A 24,936-nucleotide genomic window follows, 5' to 3' on the forward strand; every position below is an offset into this window, starting at 1 on the left:
TAGGGTTACCCTCTGAAAATCTTATTCATTTTTATCAATAATTTCCTCTGAATAATATTCATCATCAAAGATGGCAAAGTCAAGCTATAAGGGAAGCGTTTCTTCTGTTGTCTGGTTGTTCTTGTTGTCCAACCAACATAGTCAACAAAATGCATCTTCTAAAGTCTACATCAAAGATAACACTAATTCGATGCAGGTTGAGAAAAAATCTAGTACAGGCAGACGATTAAAACAATTAGATGAATGGTATACACAGTTGAAGAGCTACAAGGACGGTCAAATGTTATGAATTTTATTTTGTCCGCTTGACTTTAGATCTTTTACTGATGGCTTTACTTATTTAAAGATAAAATTTTCTGGATACTTGATTCTGAACAATATAACCCATCAAGGAATAAATGTAGAGGAAATAAAAGTCCCTACTACAAAGTTGTAATATCTCTTACAGGTATTTATAAGGCTATTTTCTATAAAAGTAAACATCTTTGTTTTTCTGCTTTGAATATGGTGAGATTAAAAGCCAAAGCTCTGAAGGCCTACAGTTACAGTTTTAGCATAAGGAATCATACAATTCTATCAGGGTATGGCCATATCTACATAAATGTATCATAAAGCTTTTGACTACAAGTTTTCTTTTCAAGTGAAGTAAATTTGCATCCATACAGCACATCTTGTTAGGCATTAAGCTAGTCCACAGGGCTTTCTAGTGCTTACACCATTTTTTTATTTTTTTTTTTTACCTACTTGGCATGCACAGTGCTATATTAGGGCTCTCTAATTATGAAGCTGGAAATGAGTTTCTACAGTTTGACTATCAGCTCCTCTACGGACTTCATGGGTAGACAATTCCATAAAATACAGCCCTTCCTCTTTGCTTTGTATATATTACTTTTATATTGCATTCTCTTATAAGTTTTTAGAATCCTATGCCTTCCTGTAATCATACTTCATTTTTAAGCTTCTTTTGACTGACAGTCTCCTGTTTATGCGTAGTGCTTTTAGCTATATGGCAATATACAGCTTAGATACTTGTGCTCATGTGGAAGTCATGTTCTACAGCATTTGCTTGTTAATTAGCATTTTTAATGCTTCCCTGACCAGATAACAGTTTTTTGTTTGTGGAAGCTTATACTCAGGAAAAATCTTTTTTAGAAAATTGACCTTTTTATTTCAGGATCAATTTTGGATAGCTAGGTGACAGAGATTGCAAAATTCTTCAGGAACAAGAGCAGGCAAACAACACATTAGAGATTAGTAGATCTCAGTGAAATGTCTCTCAGGAAGGATGGGAATTACCATCTTTTAAAAGGTTAGGCAAGGATACAGGTGGTTTGGAGAAGTTTTGTTTCCCCCCCCCCCCCCCCCCTTTAGATTTCATTCCTGGGACTTACTTTTACATGCTCTGAAAGTTATCAGTTCTGGAATTCAAGTTCAGTAACACACAGAGATTAGAAATTGTGAAAATAGGTGAGTTAAACTGTCTATACAAAAATAACCCCTACTGGCTTTCTCTCTCTCTCTTTTTTTGAAAAGAAATTTTCTTATAATTTTCTTCTCTCATAATCTGGAAGACAGTTTGAACACTGATTGTTGCTAAAATAGTGATACCCACATGGTTCTGCGGGCTGCTAAAACAACAGATTGGTGAAGAGTGACTTGCGTATCTTACCCAGGTCTTCAGGCAGCTCTGCCATAACAAAGGCATGAGTTAACATCAGCTACTACAATAGTACTGGAAGATATCTGCTTTCTTGCGAAAAGGAAAGGTAAAGGTGTACCTACTTCCCAGAAGAGTACTCCCCCTGGGAAGACAGAGGGGAAGAGTTATGGACTTCATCCCACTGACATACAAGCAGGGGCTGACTATGGTGAGTACAAGTAAAATCCATTCAGCAACAGCTCTTGTCACTTCCTTTATCTGGTTCCTACCCACCCAACAATTCTTATGGTTAGTCTCTGTTTAACTAAAAACTTCTGGTCTAATAACTACTTCAAAGAAGTCCATAGATCCTACTCTAAGCCCCCTGTATAGAAAATCAATTATCCATAAATGTTACCAGTTTCAGCTGGCACATTATATTTTTGGCGACTATCACCTTTTCAGTTTACTTGCATACCTTCAAATACTCGTCCTTCAAAATATACGTTCCCAGAACATGTAACTTTACTGAAGTTTAGCTCTGGAAAGAATTTTATCTCAAAAGCCATCAGGCTGTTTTATTCAAGTTTCATATATTGTGCAACGTGGGGTTTATTTTCTACTCTTCATGTAGATAACCAAATATATATCTTGGGTGAGCAGAACCTGGTTCTTATTTGTCTGACTTCCTTTTTTTACTTTCAGTTTGATATATAAAACTATACAAATGCTTTCCTACTTAAAATGTATAAAAAGCAGTTTTCCAAATGTAGTATGACACAATAGGACTTTGGGGTAATTTTGTAATTATTTTACTGTCACTACCATTATGCATAACTCAAAAGTTCTACATAATTTATGAATACAATACTGTACATTTCATAGAGATAGCAGCCAGATACCTTGTATAAATGCCTTACATAAGATAGTTTTTGTTTCTCTGGGCAGGCTTCAGTGTTCTTTGGCAGAAGCTCGCGTATCACGGAACAGCAGCTACTAACAGGCTGTAGGAAAGCATTTTCTGGTAAACGCCTTAATGCCTGTAAGAAGTCATTTGATTTATCCATACTTTGTTGGAGAGAAAGAGGCAGGGTAGTTAACATATCATCCATGTGTAAAAACGTTTTTAAGACAGCATGGGCATTTTTAGTCTATTTTACCCCCCACAAACAACACTCGTCTGTGGCCAAAGTGTTTAGGTAGATGTGGGGACTGCGCTACCTCCACAGACCCCACTCCCCTCAGCTGCCCACGGCAGGCCCCCGCAGAGCTGTGGTTTATGCACCCCTCTCCTCGCACAGGGGATTTCTTTCCAGAAAATATTCCTTTTTCCTTCTCAGAAAAGATTTCTTTCTCTCCAACAGAGAAGCCCCCAGGGAGCCGAGCCCCTCAGCCGGGCACTGCCAGCCCCTGGCACAACGGCGCCGCCTCAGGGGGAGACCGAGGAGGGCAGGAAGCCGCCCAGGCTCCTAGCCCGGGCAGGGGGTCCCCAAAGTAGCCCCTGACACCCCCGGGCACCGCAGGACGAGGGAAAGGGCCGGGGCACCGATGCCTCAGCCTCGCCCCTCCTGCGGGCTCCGCCTCAGCCGCCCGAGTCCCTTGAACTTTCCCCGGGCGCTCGCAACAAGCGCCCCGCTCCTTGCTGCCCCGTCCCCACACCCTCAGCTCCCCTCATCCCCTCGCCCGCCCTCCACCGCTCCCATCCCCACCATCACGCCCACACCTCCCCTCCCTTCTTCTCCCTTCCCTCCCCGCCCCGCACACGCCCACCCCCGGCCCCTGCCCCTTCCCCGCAGCCGGGCAGAGCCCCCCGCCGCCGGCTGCTCCTCCGCGGGGCCGCGCTGCCCTCCGCCGCCCCTCGCACAGAAGCAGGGGAGGGAGAGAAAGAAGGTGGAGGGGAGGGGAGGGGGCCGCGGCAGCGCTGTCCGGATGCGGTGACCCCCCTCCTGCAAGGCTTCGCCTCCGGGGCCGCACCGACTCGGGAGGGACGAGCGAGGAGCGGCGGCGGCTCGCCGGCTGCCACCATGGGCTGCTGCACGGGGCGCTGCACGCTCATCTTCCTCTGCTCGCTGCAGCTGGTGAGTGAGCGCCGGGGCACGGCTCCACAGGGCACGGCGAGGGGGGACGGCCCCGCTCCTCGCCCCGCGACCCCCGAAGTTTGGCGGTGCCCCCCCCGGGGAGCCTCCCCCCCGGCCGTGTGGGGGTGCTCGGGGACGCCGTCGCCATCCTCTGCCCGTCTCCCTTTTTCCTCTCCCGAAGGGCGAAACCCGCCCGTCCGCGACTTTCCCGGGCTTCCTTTTCTTCTCGTTAAATATTCCCGAGGCGGGAGGGAGGATAATGCGTCTTCTGCTCTTTGTTTACCGAAGTTGGCGTATCTGTTTCGGGGAGAAAGAGTTGTCAAGGCGAAACGGCACCGAGCGGTGATCATCCTTCCTCGGGCTCGTTAGCTGAATGATAAAATAGTGCTCTTCCCTTAACAGTTCGTCCCTGGTCCCGAGAGTGTTTTAAAAGATTTTCTCTTTTCTAGTGACTCAGAGTCATCGTTTTGCCACATGATCTTTCCCTAAGACGAGTGCTGGTCCTTGTGTCTGTAAAGAAAAAAAGTGGGATGCGTCTACTGGTTTTATTTTTTATTTTTTCCCCCCCCTAAATCGTTTTCTAATCTTGCTAGTTTCCTGTTATAGCGCTCAGAAACGCCCTGTGTTTCAGGGGCAACGTGCTCAAATGCAACGCGTACAATCACTTCACTTGACAATCCTCATTCATTCTCAGGGCTTTATGCCAGGCTCTCAGCCTGCCCGAGCTGCTGTACCTACCTCCATTGTGCTCAGTGCGAGTCTGGACCCTGCTGAGATTCCCTTTCACGGGATGGAGCAAAGTGTGGGATAGATGCATCAATGGTTCAGCCTCACCAGAAGGCAGAGGAGACCTGCAATTTGTGCCCATAGTGTTAGGAGAGCTTTGCTTGTACGTTTCTGGCTTTGTTTTTTTCTTGTTTTGCGTCAGTTTCACAGATACTCTCCCATTGACTGCAGGAGAATTGCTCCTGATTTACTTCAGTGCGTGTGGGAGGAGAAACAGCCCCTTTTTCTTCAAATATATCCCTCTACCGGTTACGAAGGTTATAATAACTGTATTTACTATGCTGTAGAATTACTTGGAGGCTATAAAAATTGAAGTAAAGTGTGAATAGCCACCATAATCCGCAGAGAAATGCATATAAAATCTTTCAGAAAAAGATTCCTGTTTTATAAAAGACCTATCAGATGATCTCACAACTTTCAGAAATGACTTTAATATGTAGCTTTTTCTGCTGTACGTACCTGTTTTATAGTAATGTTCCATGGTCGTCATATCCATATCTTTTAGGCACTGATAAATGCCTGTGTGGCAAAATGCTTTTGCTTTGTTTAAAAAAAGAAGTCATGTTTTACATCCAAGGTGTGATCTGGTACACGTGAACTCAGGCACTTTCCTTGATTTCAGTGGTGGTAGTGTTCAATTTGTGCCTGTAGAAGTTGTCACCACCAGCGGTTTTAGATCTTTTTCTAACATCTCCGAGGTCATGGGTATAAAGCACGAGTATAAAGAACAACATCCCAGACATTACTGTCATTAGGCGAGATTTATTTTACCTTGCATCCGGTTATGGAGAGGTGAAAGATGCGTGTGGACAACGTTTAGATGAAGTACTGTAACAGCAAAGTACTTGTGCTAATTTCTAGCATTTTAAAAGTACAGGTGATTTATACAACTAGAGTAAAAACTTTAGGAAAAGAGAAAGCTGGGCATATGTTTTAAAATTGTTCCTCCTAGTCATATTCTAGTCATGTCAGAAAAGGGTCTGTGAGCAGTTCTGCCTGAACCTTAGGATTAACCTTTAGATGTCACCTGAGGAAGACAGATCTTATAGAATACAGTTGGCAACACCTTCAGTAGCATACAGGTACTGTGTAGGCTCTCTTTGATATAAAATGAGGTGAAGTAAAAAGCCAAATTCCTGGAAACGTGTTCACACCAAAGGTTTGCTTCTTGTTTGAAAGAAATACACAGTATGCAGTGGCCTTGCAGCACAGCTTCGTGATTCTTTGAAACTGGCTTCTTCTCTAACTTTTGCCTACTCTGCATGTTGCTGGAATAACACAAACAATGGTTGTTGTATGACAGTGTATAAAATACTCGTTCTCTAACAATAATGCATTAAAGTGTGTAAACTTCAAGCAGATTTGTTTGTGATTTTCAATGCTCTTTGTCTGTTGGGGGACTTTGTGGAATGACAATAACACCAGTTTTCAATTGTGTTTTGATTCATGAAAATGTCTATTTCTGACTGACAGCTTTTCCATTTTATAGTAAATACATTTTAATATTGAATCCACTAATCCCAAGGACATTCTGTAGTTCATTTTACATCATTTAATGATAATCTCATTCTTCGTGTTCATCAAAGTGAATCCCTATCATTGTGTGTGGTACAGGATTCTGGAAATAATCACAGAGAGGGTGGGCTGGGTGGCATCGCTGCAGGAAAAGCTGTTAACCACAGGGTTTCCTGAACAGTTGCCTTGCACCTCTGCAGGTTGATTCTCCCTTCTGGAAGCCAAGGGAATTTTGTGGAAGGAGAACAGTACTGCGTTCTCCCTGTCCCCCCCCCCCCCCTTGTATTTAAACCCCGTGATCTCTGTCAATATCTTGCTCTTCCCGAGTGAAGCATATGCCATTTCCAAAGTTGTCAAGCTAAGAACTCAGAAGTGTGTGCATATCGTTTTGCACATAAATCTGTCATTAGGATTATTAGGAGCTATGTATATGTCTGAAAAATATATCATAAGGATATATGAGCCCTTTGGATTACAGCCATAAGTCTTACTAGTGCCATCAGAAGTCAGAGATGTTGGCCTCCCTTGTACTAGAAAATTAAAGCAGCTGCCAGAGATGGTGCCTGTGTTAGAGTAGCCATCATGCCATAAAATACTGTAACAGGAAAATGTTTGGAAAATAAAGCAAGTTCAAAAAATATTAAATTCTGGAAGGGGTAAATTGGCAAAGAATTGCAGAGAGATTTAGCTGTGTGAATCCAATTGATGTTAATATGTGTCACACTGTGGAAACCTTCATGCTGCTCTGAAAATGTGTTTCTGAGTAACTACCATTGCAGGGTAATTTCATTTTACAGAAAGTGGAAGTTTTTGGTACCCAGAAGTACACAGATATGCAAACACAAACAACTGTAAACAACAGAGGTCATGAATGAGATTTTCAGAGCAGTGAGTGGAAGATAAATGGAAGGTGCTAAGGAAGCTTCCTTGCTTTGAAAATCTCATTTCATTTGTTTTTCCTTGGACTTTGCTGCACTGTGTTCATTATATAGATTCAGATTTAAAAGTGTATGTTTTTCCTAATTGTTGGCATAAAGGAGTTTATTCTCTGTTTAACCTGTTGCGTTCCAAACAGTTTTTGTGCCAACAGACCACACAGGTAATAAAAAGCTTCTGTGTTTTAATGGTTTGGCCAAGTGACTGCCTGGTGAGTGCACTTGGTCACGTTAACAAATTCTTAATATTCAGAAGGTTTATGTTTGTGATTGCCATTAACATTAATTATATTGACGCTTGTAAATTCTTACTCTGTGGGTTGAGGCTGTATCCATTAAACTAAAAGGTAATGTTTCCCCATTTATTATTATACATAGTGGAATTTCAGTAGTTATGTGGGGAAGTGGTATTTGCCATGCATAGATTTTAATCTCATTCAAAAATGTTTTATTAAGGTGGAAACTTTAAGTTCTTCTAATGTACCTTCTGCAAATGTTACGATTTTGCCTGTCCGTGCTTGTGTGTTAGAACTGACAGATCGCAGTTATTTCACTTAACAGCTCAGGGGTTCAAGAGGTTTGATAAATTTGAGAAAGTAAAATCTTTGAACCGGTAAATTGTGGCATCTTTTTTATGTTGGTAACAGAATCACTGGCCCATTGATCAGCAGATGAAGCATCTGTCCACTGGTAAAGGACGAGGGAGTGCACGTTGTCCTAACAGGGATGGAGGGGATTTAGGATTTCAGCCCTGAACAATATGCTGTTAGCAGGATGCTTCACATACTGTTAAGAAAGCTGTTGGGGGAGTGGTGTTTTGCTCAGGTGACTCAAATGACACCCCCAAATCATGTAACTGTTCCTAGTGGCTGTGCCTGAGAGGCTGATGCACTTGTTCTGTGGATGTGTGAATGCACTTAATGTTAAATTAGAAGTAAAACGCTGCATCCAGCACAACTGCTTGAGTTTCGTCTTTACAAGTTGAAATCCAAAAAAAGTGAGATAATATCCTTCTGAGGATCTCTATTACCAGAAACAAAAGAGTAACAACCACCAATAAGTGTTTTTTTGCTTTGTTTTTGGTTTATTTTACAAAATTGTTAGAAGATTTTATTTATTTATTTATTTTTTTAGCCACTCCATACACCAGAAATTCAGCCTCAGTAGGGAAATCCCCTCCTCCCCGAATGACAAGCAATACTTCTGTCAGTTTGGTGTTCTGAAGTTGGGAATTCAGAGCTTGAGAAACTGACTTTGCAGGGCTATCTGAAAATTTTGAACTAGGTGAATCTCTTAAGCTATGTGACTGTTTCTTTGGTTTAGGCTTTATTCACCACCGCAGGCTATTTTTCTACCATCCCTTGTTGCTCTGACAGTGACTGACAATCTTCTGTCATATAGAAATATACAGAATATTTTGTACAGTGATGAAGTTAACGAGTCAAGATTTTAACCACAATAATGGCATTTGATTCACTGAAAATCGAGTTATGCAGCTATCCTTTCTGTCTATAAGAACAGGAAGTTTTGGAAATATTTATTTTAAGAGTATCGGAAGATGCAGCGGATCTTCTATTTCAAGATCTGCTACGTTCTGCCAAAATTTTGGGTTCTGGGAAGCAAAGATAGCAGTTCTGAAAATCATTAAAATTTAGAAGGGTGGCATTGTTGGATCCAAATGGGGTTTGGGTAGGACTTGCAGAACTTGAGCACAGAGGAGGACTATGCCTAGAGATTCCATGAGATTGACTGCACCGGCAGTTGAATGGGTGGTGTTTAAACCTTGCTGGTCTTGTGAGGTTTGGATCTGAAATAGAAACTTGTAAGACTAGATAACATTAGAACATGTTTTCCAATATTTATGTACCTTTCATGCATCTTGGAGGTGAAAAGTGGGTCCTTTTAGTTTTGGGGCCAATCTGGTAAGTTGACAAATAAGCAATAAAGTCACTATTATTTATTTTTTGAAGTAAAAGGTTTGCATCTTACTTCCTTTGTGATATCCAAGTTACTTTTGCACATAAATAAAATAATTTTCTTGATTAGGTGACCGAAGAGAGAATCAAACCAGTTGCACAGATGACTGGCTCTGATATTGCACAAGGAAAGTGTGTGGAAGTTTTGTAGTTCCCTTGAGTAGGCTCAGCATCAACTCATGTGTTCACTGCAAATATTGGTAAGATCTTCTTAGATGTGCACAATGGAAGGAGGAGAGGCAATTCACCTAGTGCTGCTAGGAGGAAGTTCTGGTTAAATGTTAGTGAAAAAAAAAATGATAGTAAGAGCAGCCATATGTTGGATTATGCTTTCAGGCAAACTGATGAATCTCTGCTCTTAAATAGTTTTAAAACCCAGATGAATATAGCTCTGAAAAACCTAATCTAACTTTGAAGTGTATGTGATGTTGAATTGGGCTGTGCCATGAGTAAGAGTTTTACCAGGTAACCTTCAGAGATCTCTTTCAACTTAGGTTATCTTATGACTATGCCGTTTTACAAAAGCATAAAGAATAAGGGCCTTCAATTCTTTATTAGGAGGGTATTTGAGATGCACAATAATTTAGGTTGTTTTGAGGGAACTATCTTCTTAATTTGTTGTGAGTATAATACTGTGGAAATAGGCTTGAAATGGCCCATGAAGTTGTATCTCTGAACACCAAACTAAGGTGTTAAATTAAATGACAAGTACCTATGATGGCCTTGTCATTTGTAATTTGAGAAAGAGTATTTCTGTGATACATTATAGTATGCCAGATTCTTTGAGCTCATTTGTAATGAAGCAAATATATATTTTATTCATTCTGTCCTGTAATTAGTTGCTAAGCAAGACTGTAGACATTTTGGGGGCAGAGAGCCTGTTATTTTCATCGGTATGGGGAACTGAACTGCATGTCTTTGGGTCTAGATGAGAAGCAGTAATAAGTGACTGTGTAGTTCAAGAGGGTGATAATATGATACAGAGTTTTTCACCTCTAGGTCACGTTTTGAAATGCACTCCAAGTTAGATGAGGGCAGCAGTCATTATGGCTTGTATGAAATGTTAGCAGTCTTGATACAGTGTCAGTATAAAAACATCTCCATATTAGTCCGGATTTCTACCTTCTATGTTATACTAGGATGATCAAGGAGGTGGCCATGGTATTGTGAAGGCCATAACAATCTCTTTGCCCGTGTTTTCTTCAGGTCATCTTTTCAGTGCTGCTAGTGGGACAGAGTGATGAAGTTTGCACTGCCTTTCATCATGCTGAAAATGATATCTTCACTAGGGATGGTGTCATAGGGAGGCATTTGTAACCTTTATGAGTCACATTAAAACAAAATGAAAAATAATGTTTGAAAAAATCACATTGATTTTGTGTGAATTTCATCTTTTTCATAAGAAGAATATTTCTTGCTTTTTATTTAGTACGTTTTGTCTTGAAAATAAAATTCAGCAGTAGGGAATGGAAAATGTCTCACTTTAAATCTTGAAGCTACTTAGATTCATCTAAGATGAAAGAGTTTTCTCCTCATCTATCAAGAGCAGTTAATGTGCATCTTCCTAAAGGGTATGCCAGCAGGTTTCAGATGCTATGTTCGGCGAGATCCACAATTCCCTGACAGAGTAGTGCCAGCAGCACTATCACAGGTTTTAGCATGTCATGGGCTTTTTTTTCCCTGTGTGTGACCAGTGAAATCTTTGCGATCTTGCTAAGGATCTGTGCCTTTGGCAGGTCCGTAAAAGACACTGGTAAGCTGGATTTAATCACTGTTCTCTGATCTCAGGAACATACAGAGTGCTTAAGACCCTGGTAATAAAAAGGTAGTAAAAGATTTTATTTTAGTCTTTTAGTCTTTTTATTTTTTACTATACTTCCTTATCATCTGGTCTTTCTTCAAACAGTGCCATACCTTGCATGTAATCCCAGCTCAGATGGATTTTTTAATGCTGTGGTGATTTGGGACTTGTTCTTACGAGTTGCTGAATGCCCTCCAGCTCTCATTAAAGTCCCTGAAAGTCATTCTTTTACATATAGGCTCTTCGTAATAATAGGTTCAAGCAAAAGCAGCAGAAAACCCTTCCAACTAGCAAATGCCAGTGTTACAGTGAAAAGAAATAAAAAAGAAAAGTTTTCTACTTAATCAAACAAGTGGGGTTTGCCAGACAAATATCTCTTACAGAAATTAACATCAAGAAATACAGAAATGGAAAATTTTGTGAATTGCAAAAGAAAGATAATTGGCAAAGAATTACTTATGTTGAGTGCGACTCTTGAACAATCACAGTTGGTTCTTCCATAGATCTCTCCAAAGGCGATTGAGGTTTTTTATTTCATCAGCACCGAAGTTTTAGCAGAGAGTGAGTATAAATATATATAAAGAACATACGTTTTAGTCAAATGGAATTTCCCTAAGGAGGGTTTTGACACACACCAAAGAAGCTACAGATAAAGTAAAGGAAGGTGACCTATGAACAGAAAGATCCTGATACGCGTTTATAGTGAGGGAGATTATGTGTGAGCATGAGATGAATTGTAGAAAGGTACGTTTAGATCAGTGTAAAAGAGGTGAGACATAGGAGCCCTCTTCAGTGCACAGATGAAAGTTAACTGTGTGTGTAGGAGGAGTTCCTCTCTAAGGTTTCACTGAAAGCAAGATCTTGAGAAAATAATCTTTATCTTATCTAACGTGTTGCTGATAATAGGCCAACCTCTCAACTGTTGTATTTTATTGCTAGTGTCAGATCTTCTGAATAAAAAGACAAAGAAGCACAACTGTATTATCATGATATTTATTAGAGAGATTAGAATTGCAGTCTTTCTCACTAGACTTTATTTTCTTCCTTTGGTGGAGCCTTGAAAATTTGGTACTGTTCTGGGAACAATGCAGATTCACTGTCCTGTCAGCAGTCCCTGCAATCTCATGTAAGCAAAGTCCTGGAGCTTGTGAGGGTGCAGCTGAAGCTCTGCATGAGCCTCTGTAAAAATAAGTAGGTATATAAATTCCGATAAAATAGAAGCCTTGTACATCCCTACAAAAGAAACAACATAAAACAAACAAACAACAACAACAACAAAAAACAAACTACCACCAACAAAACAATTAGACAGATTTTTAGATGGATTGGAAGGAGTTTATAATATGTCTAAATGCATTTCAGAAATGGGATTCTGTTAAAATAGAGTGTGTAGAGAAAACTTATTTAGGAAGTCTAGTCTCCATAATCAAGGAATAAAAAGCTGAAACATTCTCAAGCTGGAAACTATAAGGCATGCTAATGTAGGAATAACATTACAAAAAATATGTAGTTTTGCCTCTGCTTGTGAGCTTTTTTTTTTTTTTTTTTTTTTTTCCTCAGCTAAAAGCTTACCGTGTCTTTCTGCACAGAGAAAATAGTATTTCATTTCTCTATTTTTTTTTTCCATAAATTAAGCAGACATCGTCAAGGTAAGTGTGTTTAGATTTTAACTGGAATAGAAACCTTGCTGCTCCTACAGATTGTGTGAATAATTTACATCACAGAAACCTCAAAAGCCTTTCTGCCCTCTAACACAGATGGAGCTACTCTACTCAGAGAACTGAAGAGGTGGTCTCCTCACAAAGATCCCTTGAGTTGCTGAAGATTAAGTCAGACTATAGTCAGTCAGCTGTACGTTTTTAAGGTGCCCATTTCAATGTATCCGCTAACATGTGCATTCAGGAATCTTAAAAAAAATAATCTCCACATTTGGAAGCAATTTTAGGTGTTTCCCACTGTTTCCAGTTGATTCCAGTTGGCACCAGTTGCTGATTGGTGCTCAGCTTCATCTTTCTTCTGATAAACTGTTTCTGTTCTCATCAACATAAAATTCTTGGCTCCAGTGCTTAGCTGTGAAATTATATGCTATTTCCATTCTGTCTGAGAGCCCTTTTTTCCTGAGCCAGATGATTTGTTCCCATCTCTCCTCCCAAGTGTTTCAGAACAAGTTCCAAGTTCTGATCTTCATCTGCTTTATTAAAGTAGGATTCAGACCCGGTTCACCCTAATCCCAAATCAGTAAAACTTAAAATTTAATTGTAGTTGTAAATTGATCCAGTGAACATCTGGTTTAAGGTTCTTCCTTCCTGAAAGTATTCTTCACTTCTGTGGTTGCACTGTCCCATTATCACACCCTTGGCTAAAATAGTGTCATTCTAGTTGAACTGTGATAAATGGCAAAAGTGTTTGCTCTTACAAATGGCAGGTAGAATTGCTTGGTTAAAACAAAGTAATCAGTGCTGCTGAGTAGAGCACTTCCATAAACAAGGATAAGTCTCCTGTCCAAGGATCCACATACATATTTCTTCAACTTCTCTTCCAGCATAAGAAAAAAAAAAATCAAAGATGTGCAGAAATGAATGTATAGTACTGTGGTCCATTTCTCTTCCTTTGTAGGAAAACCAAGGACAGGGTTGTTATCTGATTGATTTACATCTGTACGACAGGAATAGAATTTTGTTTAGTCATATCCACAGTTAGCTGTGGTTCTTTGCATCGTGCTGCTTGCACAACATTAAAAAAAGGTCTGGTTAGTTTAGAGGAGAAGGCAGTGTGAAGAGTGGTTAATGAGTGATACATGATAAATGAGCTAGTAGTATAATTTACTGTAATGCTGTTGTCAGAGGACTTTCAACAGGGGTGTTGGAAGGGAATAGAAGAAGTTCTTCCAAGTCTGAATGAATGATGACAAATCAGAAGTATGGATGACAGTAGCCTAAACCAAACTTCACTCAAATGTCACGAATGAGTTTAAGTGTATTGAAGTATTTTGGATGCCATGAATGGCTTTAGGTTGTATTACTAATGTATAATTTAATCATAGTGGTTTGATGAAAGCCAAAGCTGACTGAGTGGTACCAGAAGTAACCACAAAGTGCCAAAGTTGATTTAAGTTGAATTAAAGTGATGAAGCCCTTCATTTCTCTACATGTATTTTTTTCATTAGTTAAGTAGCTGTAGTCAAGGGTGTTTAGATTTTAATTGTTACAAGTTACACCTGTTAGTCTGTGCACCTGTAATCAGTTGAGCACACAGATGATTCTTTCACAGTATCAGTCATGTAGCTGAGATGTGGGGTGTTCATGCACAGCACTAATGCAGGCTGCCTGAAGCCTTCTTAACAAGAACAAGAACAGCCACACCAGGAGGTCACTGAGTCACTTAACACAGCTGTGTGCTCCTTGCTCATTGTGGGACAAGTGTGGGTCAGGCACTAAACCTGTATGAACCCTGCTCTGCTGAAATTTTCTATGTACCCTGGCTTTTATTTATATATTTTTAAAAGGGAGGGGGGTATATCATGATGGCTGGAGAACAAAGTTACCTGTAACCTCTTTTAGTCATGTTTAACAAGCTTGCATCACTTATAAAGAGTATGGAGAAATTGGTACTAGGTAATCTTTAAGGTTCCTTCCAAACCAAACCATTCTATGACTCTATGAAAGAGTGATATGAAGTAGTTTCATTGCATTTTTATAGCCATGAAAGTTTCCAGGCTTTAGAGTTCAGCCAGTATGGGATACTTACTTGCATTGAAAGCTGATGAACCGTCTCTGCAGAGCCTTGTGGCCAGAAGACTGTCAAGGTTAATCCAAGGTCTTACTAGCAACGGAGATTCTGGCCTTTCCCTTGACCAGATAATAATTTTGCTTTCCTACATATTTGGTTGCCTTAGGATACCTGACCTGTGAAATTCTTGGTCATGTGAATCTCTTAGTTTTCTGTGAGATTTCTAGGCTGTAGTTGGGTTTCTAGGCTGATCTGCATCTTGTGCATGTGCCAGACATGCTGGAGTGCTCCATTACTGCTAGGGTTTCACCCTGCTTACTCATCTGTTGAGAAGCTGCCCCAGATCCAGTACTGGGTTAGTGCTTTTAAAAATCACAAGAAGCAGAGTGCAGCTGAGGTTGTCTGTAGACCATGATGTGTGTCTGAGATACACCTTGCCTAAAGTGCTTATAAGCCAAAACAGGTAGTGCACTTGGAAAAGGAAGCATGCAAATGTTAAATGATTTTCTTTAGGCACTACAGAGAGTCTCTGGAGTCCCAATTCTGGTCCATTTTTTCTGCTTGGTGTTTGCTCATGTTTCTGCACACAATTACCATACTTCCTTTTCTGTATTGGCCACAAGTGACTATGAGTGTATTAACAGTTTGATAGGCAAGTTCTCTATATTTGGGTGGGGGCATAGTTGGAGATTACATTATTTTTTTAATTGCATGCTGTTTGCAAAGTGATATAAGGGTGGTAAAAGTCACTGCAAAGGCAAAAATATCTTTCTGTTTAAGGAGGAATGTACTAACTACAAATTCTATTTTGGAAAGATTATTTTCAGGTGTTGACAGATTTGAGTCCTGACATGATCAACTGGAATTCTCTGCTGCAGAATGAGACTTGCAGATACCTGTAACTGTACTGGCTGCATGCTTAGCTGGGGATTTCCCCCGTACAGTGTCACTTCTGGACACAGGCTCTGAAAAAAAGAAGGGAGTCAGGCTCCTAGGGTATTCTGGAGAACAGGAAAATAAGTAAATGTTCCCTAAATGCTGAAACTGACCAACTGCATAAAGGGAAAGGACAAGTTTGAGGAAGGGAAAAGGTTTGTTTTCTTTTTGCTGTTAAATAGAAGCACTGTTTAATTTGTACAAAAAGAACTGTGAATTCTTTTATTGGTATGTTACTTTTGTCAACCCATCTGCTTAATTTAATTTTTGCTAACTGGAGTTGGCTAAGATATTATACCATATATATCACCATAGGAAGAAGATATCCTAATCTCTTGGGTGGTAAACTTTTGATTTTTTACATGTACCTTTTAATCTAAATGATAAAAGCATGACTAACAGTAGATCCCAACTATCTAGGCAGAAGAGTAATTCTCAAAGCGGTCCATTTGCTAATAATTCCCTTCATTTAAAAACAAAGCAATATATTATATTGGAGTTTAAAGGATAATCTCTGTCTTTATGGTACACAAATTATCAGAGGCCTGCCAGTCTGGCTGTGCCAAGTGTGGAGCACCTCCTCTGCAGGAGTGAGCAACCTCTGAGAGCAGCAGGAGTTAGGGATGCTGACTGCCTTCCACTCGAGCATCGCTACCTTGGGGGATCGAGCTATAACCGAGGCAGCTGTGCCACTGACTGGGCTCTGTAAGTGCAGGCACTATTAGAAGGTGCCATTAGATGAAGTCATTGAACCATTAGGAAGCCTGCAAAAATTAGTACCCTTTCGTAATCTAAAAGTGTTGTGGTTGAGGATATACCCACTGGATATCCTCCAGGGAAGATTTCTTTCACGCGTACTGACTCTGTCAGTGTTACCAGCCAGCATTTCACTAGCGTGAGACTTAGCTTTGTAACATTTCACAGATCCCTACATCATGCTGAGTAGTGCTGGTCATCTATTATTAACATGATGGCATTTTTTGCTAGACTAAAAGTATCTTATTATCCATTTTCTTATTAAATCTTCCATTACTTTAAGATGCTTTCAAGGTCTGTTCTACTCTCATTTTATTAGTTGGGAACAAAAGCCTTTCAAATGTCAGAAGCTAATATATGCTGATTTCTGGATAAGCAAGAAAATACCTCAGATTTTGAGGTCATTTTATTATATAATTATGTCTTCAAGCCTCATACATAGTCTTTATAAAATATCTCCCTTTGTCCGATTTGAATGCATATCTATATGCAGTTATAATTTTGCAGTAGAAATGTTAGCTGTATGGCAAGGTGAGCCTTTCTCTGGCTGTTGTCACTGGTCATTCTTTTGCAGATATACAGAATTCAAAGAACTTTTAAGTTACAGATCATGCAGCTTTAAGATGGTGGGAGGTAAGCCAGTTCACATCTGGGAACAATGGAGTTAGCATGGTGTGGTGTCCTGGTTAATAAGCCTGCTGAGAATAATGTAGTTCTGGCACAGTGCTGGGCTAATGCATCCCCAGAACTTCTGGACTGAAGCTGGTCTGGGCTTGGCTGGATTACAGGCAAAGCAATCAGACCCAGTCTGGAAGAGATATGTACCTCAGTAAAATTAACACTGTTAGATAGATACTCTGTGTCTCTCTAAAGATAGAGTATCTGAATTTTTTAGCTATTGACATTCAGGTATTTCATGGTAATTCTGACAGAGGACTCATTACCAGAGGGTCAAAGTTGTTAAGGTGTTCTCATCACTGAACAACCCTAAGCAAAGCTTGGACTCCACTGATTTAGATCCCTCATCAGGATGATTAAACCAACAAAATCAGAGCATGGAAAATTACGGATTAGCATAAAGAAGAGGGAAGGAGAAAAACAAACAAACAAACCTCTAAGTATATTGAAACCTAACAGTTACACCAAATTTATTTATTTAAAACTATTCTAAAATTCCTGTGAGCCCCAATTTAGTTCTCCAGGACTATGTTGAAACTAAGTTCTTTAGTACAAGCTGGGGTCACCCCACTGACCAGATCAGGAATGCAGCTGGTATACACGGTCCATAGGTTCATTTTCGGATTTCATGCCTCAATCCCTTCTGATGTGGGAAGATAGGGATGGTAGGTAATAGGGTCTTTGTGCAGAGATTTGGGACCATCTAGTTCTAACGCCCCTGCCATGGCAGGGATACCTTCCATACTAGATAGAGCTTTGAAGGTGTCCCTGCCTGTGGCACACAAGTTGAAACTACTTTAAGGTCCCATCCAACCCAAACCATCCTATGGTTCTTTGATATAATCAGGGATATTCACCCCAGCATGGCAGCTGGGTCAGGACAAACCAGCAGAAAAATATGGGGAGTTAACAACATGTGAAAGCATATAGTTCATTGACGTTCTCTGGATGTGAAGCAGCTACAGAAAAGAGATACGTTGGGTGAACAGACTGGGTCCATAGTTATTGCTTTGTTGAATTCCAGCGTATTCTTTTGGTGAGAACATGAGTTGTTCAGCTCAATCAGGTTTTTCTCTTCTGTTGGTAATTCTTGGGCAGCAGAATGGAACAGACCGTCTTAATCCATAATGCAGCTGTACTGGGGTTTTAGGATTAGGTGAAAGGTAAGAATTGAGAGGAATATAAGGATAGAAGAGAAGTATATCCAGCAGAGTCTTAAGACTGCTGGGTTAATATCCTGCTGCTGATAGTTGGTTTCATCTTGACTGTTTTTGTCTTCTTCCCTCTGTGGCTGAAGCTCAGCAGAGGGGGGTGGATGCTCTGAACTGGGCTGGAAATTGCCTTATGCTTTCCAGAGTTCCCATGGAAATCTCTTGCTATTTTGATTTCTGAGGTTTTGTTTTGTAAAACTCTACACAGAAGCCATTGGTGGAATAAACCTCCACATTATTATTTAGCTGATGTGGGACTAATTTTATGTACACCAGTTTTGCTTTGTTAATTTAAAGATTCTTTCTTACCCTGCCAGTCATAAAGCTAAAACAGATATTTAATTTTAACCCTCCCTGCTTAGTTGATCTTTTTTTTTTTTTTTTTTTTTTTTCCTGTCCTTTTTGCAGACTATTATTAATCTTCTGGGATCCTTGAACTGTTTCTTACAGCTACACTCAAAAGTGGGTTTGTAACCTTTTACTGCTAGTGCTGCGAGTAGAAGACCTTGCATGAGGCCATAGGGAAGTTAGGACAGAGACAGGAAAAAAACCCAGACTCGTGAATCCCAGGCTCATGTCTTAAGCACATGATCACCATTTGTCTTTTGAAAGCCTTTCTTGTCTGGTGCTTTCAAACTCTCAGAAAAATGAGACTTGAGCTTGAAGTGTTCACACTTTTTCACAGCATGAGGATAGATTTTTTTCCTTGGTAAAGTTTGGTTGTGCCACTCTTGTTTATGAGCAACAAGGTGTATGGTGATGATACAGCTGAATTTATCATCACCTGCTTTTTCTATTATTAGATCATTCAAAACTCACTTTCTCTGGCTCTCTAGCTTCTGTAAACCCATTAATGTAGATGGAGTGATGGTCATTTATATTTGCTGAATATCAGGTTTAAGAGATGACAGATGAATGCTTGGTGGTAAGTGTCCTTCACACAATCATGTTTCCAAATATTTTCCCCAGATTTTATTAAATTCTCAATAGAGTTTGAGTTGATAATGGTGTCACTGGTCTGAAGTATTTTAGTAGCTGCTTCTGCCACCTACCTTAATTAGGGGGTTTGTCTCTCTACCTCCTCTGCCTCCTCCATCCTTTTCCAACTTCGGAAAGTGTAAAGATCCTAAATGCAGCAGGATGCAGCAGGACCCTCACAGTAGTTTATTATTATTATTATTATTATTATTATTATTATTATTATTATTATTATTATTATTATTATTATTATTATTATTATTATTATTATTATTATTTAGCGGAAAGCTATTGTTACAGAGAAGACTCAGAATAGTCCTGTAATATCTAGTCTTTCCAGAACAGGTTTTTATGTCTCTTTTTGAAGGGGTATTGGTAAGGGTTGAAGATATGGCCAACAAAAGCACAGATATGTTCATCATTTTTGTGTGCGTGAGAGAGAGAGAAGAAAGGAAGAAAGAAAAGAAGGAAGGAGCCTATGGTTAATGATTGTCTAGAGGACAAGCAAATCAGCTGCTCAGATGACCATTGTATCCCTTTCAAGGCAAGACCCATTGACAGTGGATGGTGGTTGCCATCAAGAGGGGACGGGCTTGAGACAAGAATAACAACCAATATCTGTTGGAAATCAGAGGAACAGAGATCTCATTGATTTCAAATGTAGTTTTCTGCAATGCTGCTTGTGTTTTCCCTTTTTTTTTTTTTTTTTCCCAGACATTTAAGTATACTTTATTAGAATTATTGTGAGAGGTATAATTTAGGCTTCCCAGACTGTGTCTGACTGAAAATCTCAACCGTAACATTATATTAACAAAATTCTTTATATTTAGTACTTTTACTTGACAGGGTAGAAACTCATTTGTTTCTGGAATCGTTGTCTAAAAATCTTTCCAGAGGTGTCAGGAGAGGCATATTATAGATGCAATCTTAACCTTTCACAAGAGAGGAAGAGCTGTGAGCCAAACCTGCAACTCAGGGCTGGAACCAAAGCATTTTACAGCAATGTGCTAAAATACCAGAAGAAACTGAGAAACTGTAATAAACAGGCACTTTTTTATGAACATAAGTCAAGAATTTTGAAATATACATCATTTCAGTTCTTATCTCAGGGAGTGGTAAGAACTGAGGCGGTGGGATTATCATCAAGAAAGACAAAACCTGAACAGTTTTAATGGTGTTTTCAGATACAGTTGCACTTTTTCATTTATTCAGGTGAAGAAAGCTTTAGCTTGATTGTCTTCCTTTTGAAAAATAAGAGAAATATTCTGATTTAATTTTATGGGAAAAGATTTATTCTGGTTTAAAAAAAAGATTTAAAAATTATTATTCTGGTTTAGATGGTGCATGCTTCTGCATGCCCTGCCTCAGTTGGAAATTACTTTTGCTTGTAAAAATATGGGCTAAAAACTGCTTATTTATTTATTTATGAAAACAATACATTTCTCAGAGAAATCATAGTTTCATTTACAAGAATATTTGATCAAGAATGTACTGTTTATACAGTTGATTCTGTCTGAAGGCAGATCATAGGATCATTAAGGTTGGAAAAGACCTCCAAGATCATCTGGTCCAACCATCACCCTGCCACCAACGTCACCCACTAAACCATGTCCCTAAGCACCAATTCCAACTTTTCCTCGAACACCCCCAGGGACGGTGACGCCACCACCTCCTTGGTCAACATGTTCCATGCCTGACTGCTCTTTCTGAGAAGAAATGTCTCCTCATTTCCAATCTAAACCTCCCCAGGCACTACTTGAGGCCATCACTAATTAACTGCAAGAAGTACTTTTCAGGTAGCTGTAGAGAGCAATAAGGTCTCCCTTGAGCCTCCTCTTCTCCAGACTAAACAACCCCAGTTCCCTCAGCTGCTCCTCACAGGACTTGTGTTCCAGGCCCTTCACCAGCTTCGTAGCCCTTCTATGGACATGTTCCACGGCCTCCGTGTCCTTCTTGTAGCGAGGGGCCCAAAACTGAACACAGTACTCAAGGTGCAGCCTCACCAGAGCAGAGTACAGGGGGACGATCACCTCCCTGGCCCTGCTGGCAACACTATTCCTGATACAAGGCAGGATGCCGTTGGCCTTCTTGGCCACCTAGACGCACTGCCAGCTCATGTTTGGGCAAGCATCAGTCAGCACCCCTAGATCCTTTTCCTCTGCATAGCTTTCCAGCTACTCCCCCCCAAGCTTGTAGCACTGGCCAAGGGGAGGTTGTGGCCAAAGTGCAGGACCCTGCACTTAGCCATGTTGAACCTCATCCCATTGTTCTCTGCCCTTCAACCCACCCTCTCCAGGTCCCTCTGCAGGGCCTTCCTACGCTTCAGCAGATCAGCACTTCCCCCCAGTTTGGTGTCGTCTGAAGACTTGCTGAGGCTGCTTTCAATTTCCTCATCCAAGTCATCAATAAAGATATTAAAGAGGATGGGCCCCAACACTGACCCCTGGGGAACACCCTTGGTGACTGGTCGCCAGCTGGATTTCACTCCATTCACCACCACTCTCTGGACCCAGCTGTCCAGCCAGTTTTTAACCCCACAGACTGTACCTGCCCAAGCCATGGGCTGCCAGCTTCTCCAGGAGAATACTATGGGAAACTGTGTCAAAGGCCTTACAGAAGTCTAGGTAGACTACATCAGCAGGTGGGTCACTCAGTCACAGAAGGAGATCAGGTTGGTCGGGCAGGACTTTCCTTTCATGAACCCGTGCTGGCTGGGCCTGATATCCCAGCTGTCCCGTACATGCTGTGTGATTGCATTCTAGATAACCTGTTCCATCACCTTTTCTGGTACCTAGGTCAGGCTGACAGGCCTGTAGTTCCCTAGTTCCTCCTTCCAACCCTTCTTATAGGCAAGTGTCACATTAGCAAGTCTCCAGTCATCCAGGACCTCTCTGGATGACCAAGACCACTGATAGATGATGGAAAGTGGCACAGCATTCACATGCACCAGCTCCCTCAGCACCCTTGAGTGGATCCTATCTAGCCCTATGGACTTGTGACAGTCCAGGTGGAGCAGCAGGTCTCTAACTGTTTCTGCCTGAACTGTGGAAGGGTTCTTCTGCTCCCCGTCCCAGACTTCCAGGTCTGATCTCTTGTGGCTGCTTCTGACCCTGATTTCAGAAGTGGCCAAAAGGAAATGCGCTCAAGCTAAAAAAAATCTCCTAAGTACTTGCATACTTGCTGTCTGTGCTACTACTATTCCCTGCAAAGTTAGGAGGCAACCCTTTTACCTTTTAAAATAATTAATTAAAATAATGTTTTGAAGTGTGAGAATCTCATTAATTGGAAGCAGAAAATTGTCTACAGCAAAAAGGCCTTTTGTTTATTATGAATGAGGTCCAATGTTTGTTTTACATATGTATTATGTTGTTTTAAAAAGTATTTATCAAGGGTTTTAATAATAGAAGAAACTAAACAGCTGACAGGATGGGAGGGAGAGTAATGAGAGGAAAAGAGAATGAATACAAGGTATATTTTGCATGTGAGGGTCTCTTTTCTATTGACCTTATCATTCCAGCATTATACTTTTAAAGCATCATCTGACTTCTGATAGTCTTACTGATTGCAGTGGCCCTTCTTGTAGCTCAGATTCCAAATAAAATAAGCAAGTCTGCTGTGATCAGGTTCTCTGCTTCTATTTCTTAAGTCTGGAGAGCTTGTAGTTTATCACAAAGTTGATAAAAAGCCCATTTCCGCTTAATGTCTGGCAGTAACTTAGAAACATATTTTCTCAGTTTTGGATGTTACTGTGGTTTCCTTCCATGTGCATGCTATTGTGTTGCTATTTATTGAATGTACAAGGATAACCTTAGACTACCCAAGGATAATGCCTTAGACTACCCAAAACAATTTACTGAGCAGGTATTTTTTTGTAATGAATCATAAAAATTCAGGTTAGAGGAAATATCAAGTAAACCATTACTGATGCCTCAGGGCAGCATCAGCCATAGCTTTGTCTAACCTATTCATAAAACAAAATCCATCCAGTTATGGAAGTCCTGTTATTCTACTGCCTAAGATTCCTTACAACTAGAAAATATGTCCATGCCTTGCCCAGACACACATTTACTTAGGAATGGTACAGCCTGGTTTTTCATCTCTTGTTAGAGCGATCTGGACACATGACATTGCTATCTGTACCCTCATTCACACTGCTGTTAGATGCAGTCTTGGTGTATGTTAAATTTTTACAGCAATCCATTTTCCATTTATTTTCCTTTTTCATGTGCAGCTCTTGTCTCAACAGTAGCCCTTGATGTATTTGGTTATCATAATTACCTCTTCCCACAGTTTTCTTCAGACTAAACTGTTCAAATTCTGCTTAGGAGGAAGGTTATGCTTCCTTGTTTTCTGATTGTTTCACTGCTGTCCTCTGCATTTTTGCCAGTTGGCCCACATTGCTCTTGAAATGTGGTTCCCAAATCTTCTTACTATGCTGAATTAGATTCTTAGACCATTTCGCCATTTCATCAAAATGATTTTGAATACTATCTTGCCTTCTAACATGACTACAATCTTTCCTGTCTTCACATTGTCCATAAACCTAGCTAGTATATGTTTTAATCTAGCAGACAAGTCATTTATAAATCTGTAAGATAATTTGCCCTGTGGTCAAGGATAAACCCTCCAGCAAAAGCCAAGTTAATTCATCTGTCAGTGAACCATTGGTCAAAATTCTTACAATACAGATATTTAGCCAGTTTTGCATCTCATGACGTTTTCACTTACTTTCTTAGATTACTTTAAGGTAATAAAATAGAAAACTATCAAAAATCTCTTTAAAGATGAAAATATATGATCCATATTTTCCCTTCCAAACAAGTTTTCCACAGAAAAAATCAGGCTGATTTCACAAAGTTTGTTCTCAACAGATCCATGTAGGTTCATAATAATTTCTTTTTCATTGCCTAGCATCTTAGAAACTGTTGGCTATGTTATATTTCCAGAAAACACAGGTACAAATAAAACTCACTACTCCGTAATTTACTATATTTTTAAGGATAGGGATTATACTTTTCCTTTTTTCCGTCTTCTCATCAATTATCATTGTGTTATCTCTGAGAAAGCTAACAGTAATAAAATGTATTCAGCAATTTCTTTATATATTTTAGAGTGCACTTCATATAGCCCAGCCAATTTGAAAATATTATTTATTATCTTCTACCATGAGCTGGATCATATTTGGCCCTTTTAAGCGAAGACTTAGGCAAAAAAAGCAATTCAGCCATTCAGCTGTCTTCTCATTATACTTTATTTTACAGTGAATATGGGACCTACTTCTTCCTTAAAGGAAAAAAATACTCCAAACATCAGATGTTCTGCTGGAGCTCTGTTATCTCCCGTAGTCAATACATCTGTTACATACTTAATCATTTTGTACTTTTGCTTTTCTGATTTTGGGGACTTGTATACTTGTCTAGAGTAATTTGATCGTGTCTTCTTTTTAAAGGAGAAGCCATTTGGGAACATTTAGTTAGAACATCAAGCAGTTTTGCAGCACCATCCATTGCGTATTCCCCAAAGAATTTGGACACAATTTGGACAACCGTAGCATTTCAGCGAATCAGTTGAGCTTCCTGTGATAAAGCTGTGTGTCACCCTATGGCCAGGTTTTCCGAGTCCATATAATATTAGGTGCTGTTGAGTGCTGTGGCAAAAGTAAAGCAGCAGTTTCACATTTACTACAGAAGCACTGGAACTGCTGCCAACTTGCAATATGCACCCAGACAGCAGTACACTGTCACATCCTTGCAGATATTTAGATCTGGTTGTGACTCTGGACAGCTTGATTTAATTCTGAAGTTGAATCAACTTCAAAGTTGCTGCTGCTTTGTGTGTATGGAGCAAGGGATGATGGAGCAGTGACCAAACCAGATGACTTCCACATATCTATTCCTACCTAAATTATTCTGATTTTA

At 40.1% G+C, this 24,936-nt stretch overlaps 1 protein-coding gene across 4 annotated transcripts in view; it reads left to right on the top strand.

The window, feature by feature from the left end:
- Nucleotides 1-2,826: 2,826 nt before the first annotated feature.
- Nucleotides 2,827-24,936, top strand: part of NKAIN3 (sodium/potassium transporting ATPase interacting 3) — a 372,388-nt gene continuing 350,278 nt past the window's right edge. Inside the window, exon 1 of one of the 4 annotated variants that reach the window (XM_068671974.1) lies at nt 2,827-3,717. In XM_068671974.1, the coding sequence (XP_068528075.1) occupies nt 3,664-3,717 (54 nt within the window). In that variant the 5' untranslated portion in view covers nt 2,827-3,663. The remainder of the gene's footprint in view (nt 3,718-24,936) is intronic. The other 3 variants (XM_068671972.1, XM_068671971.1, XM_068671970.1) reach the window with 3 other exon arrangements.

This window comes from Anas acuta, chromosome 2 (genome assembly GCF_963932015.1).
Source record: "Anas acuta chromosome 2, bAnaAcu1.1, whole genome shotgun sequence".
Lineage (NCBI taxonomy): Eukaryota > Metazoa > Chordata > Aves > Anseriformes > Anatidae > Anas > Anas acuta.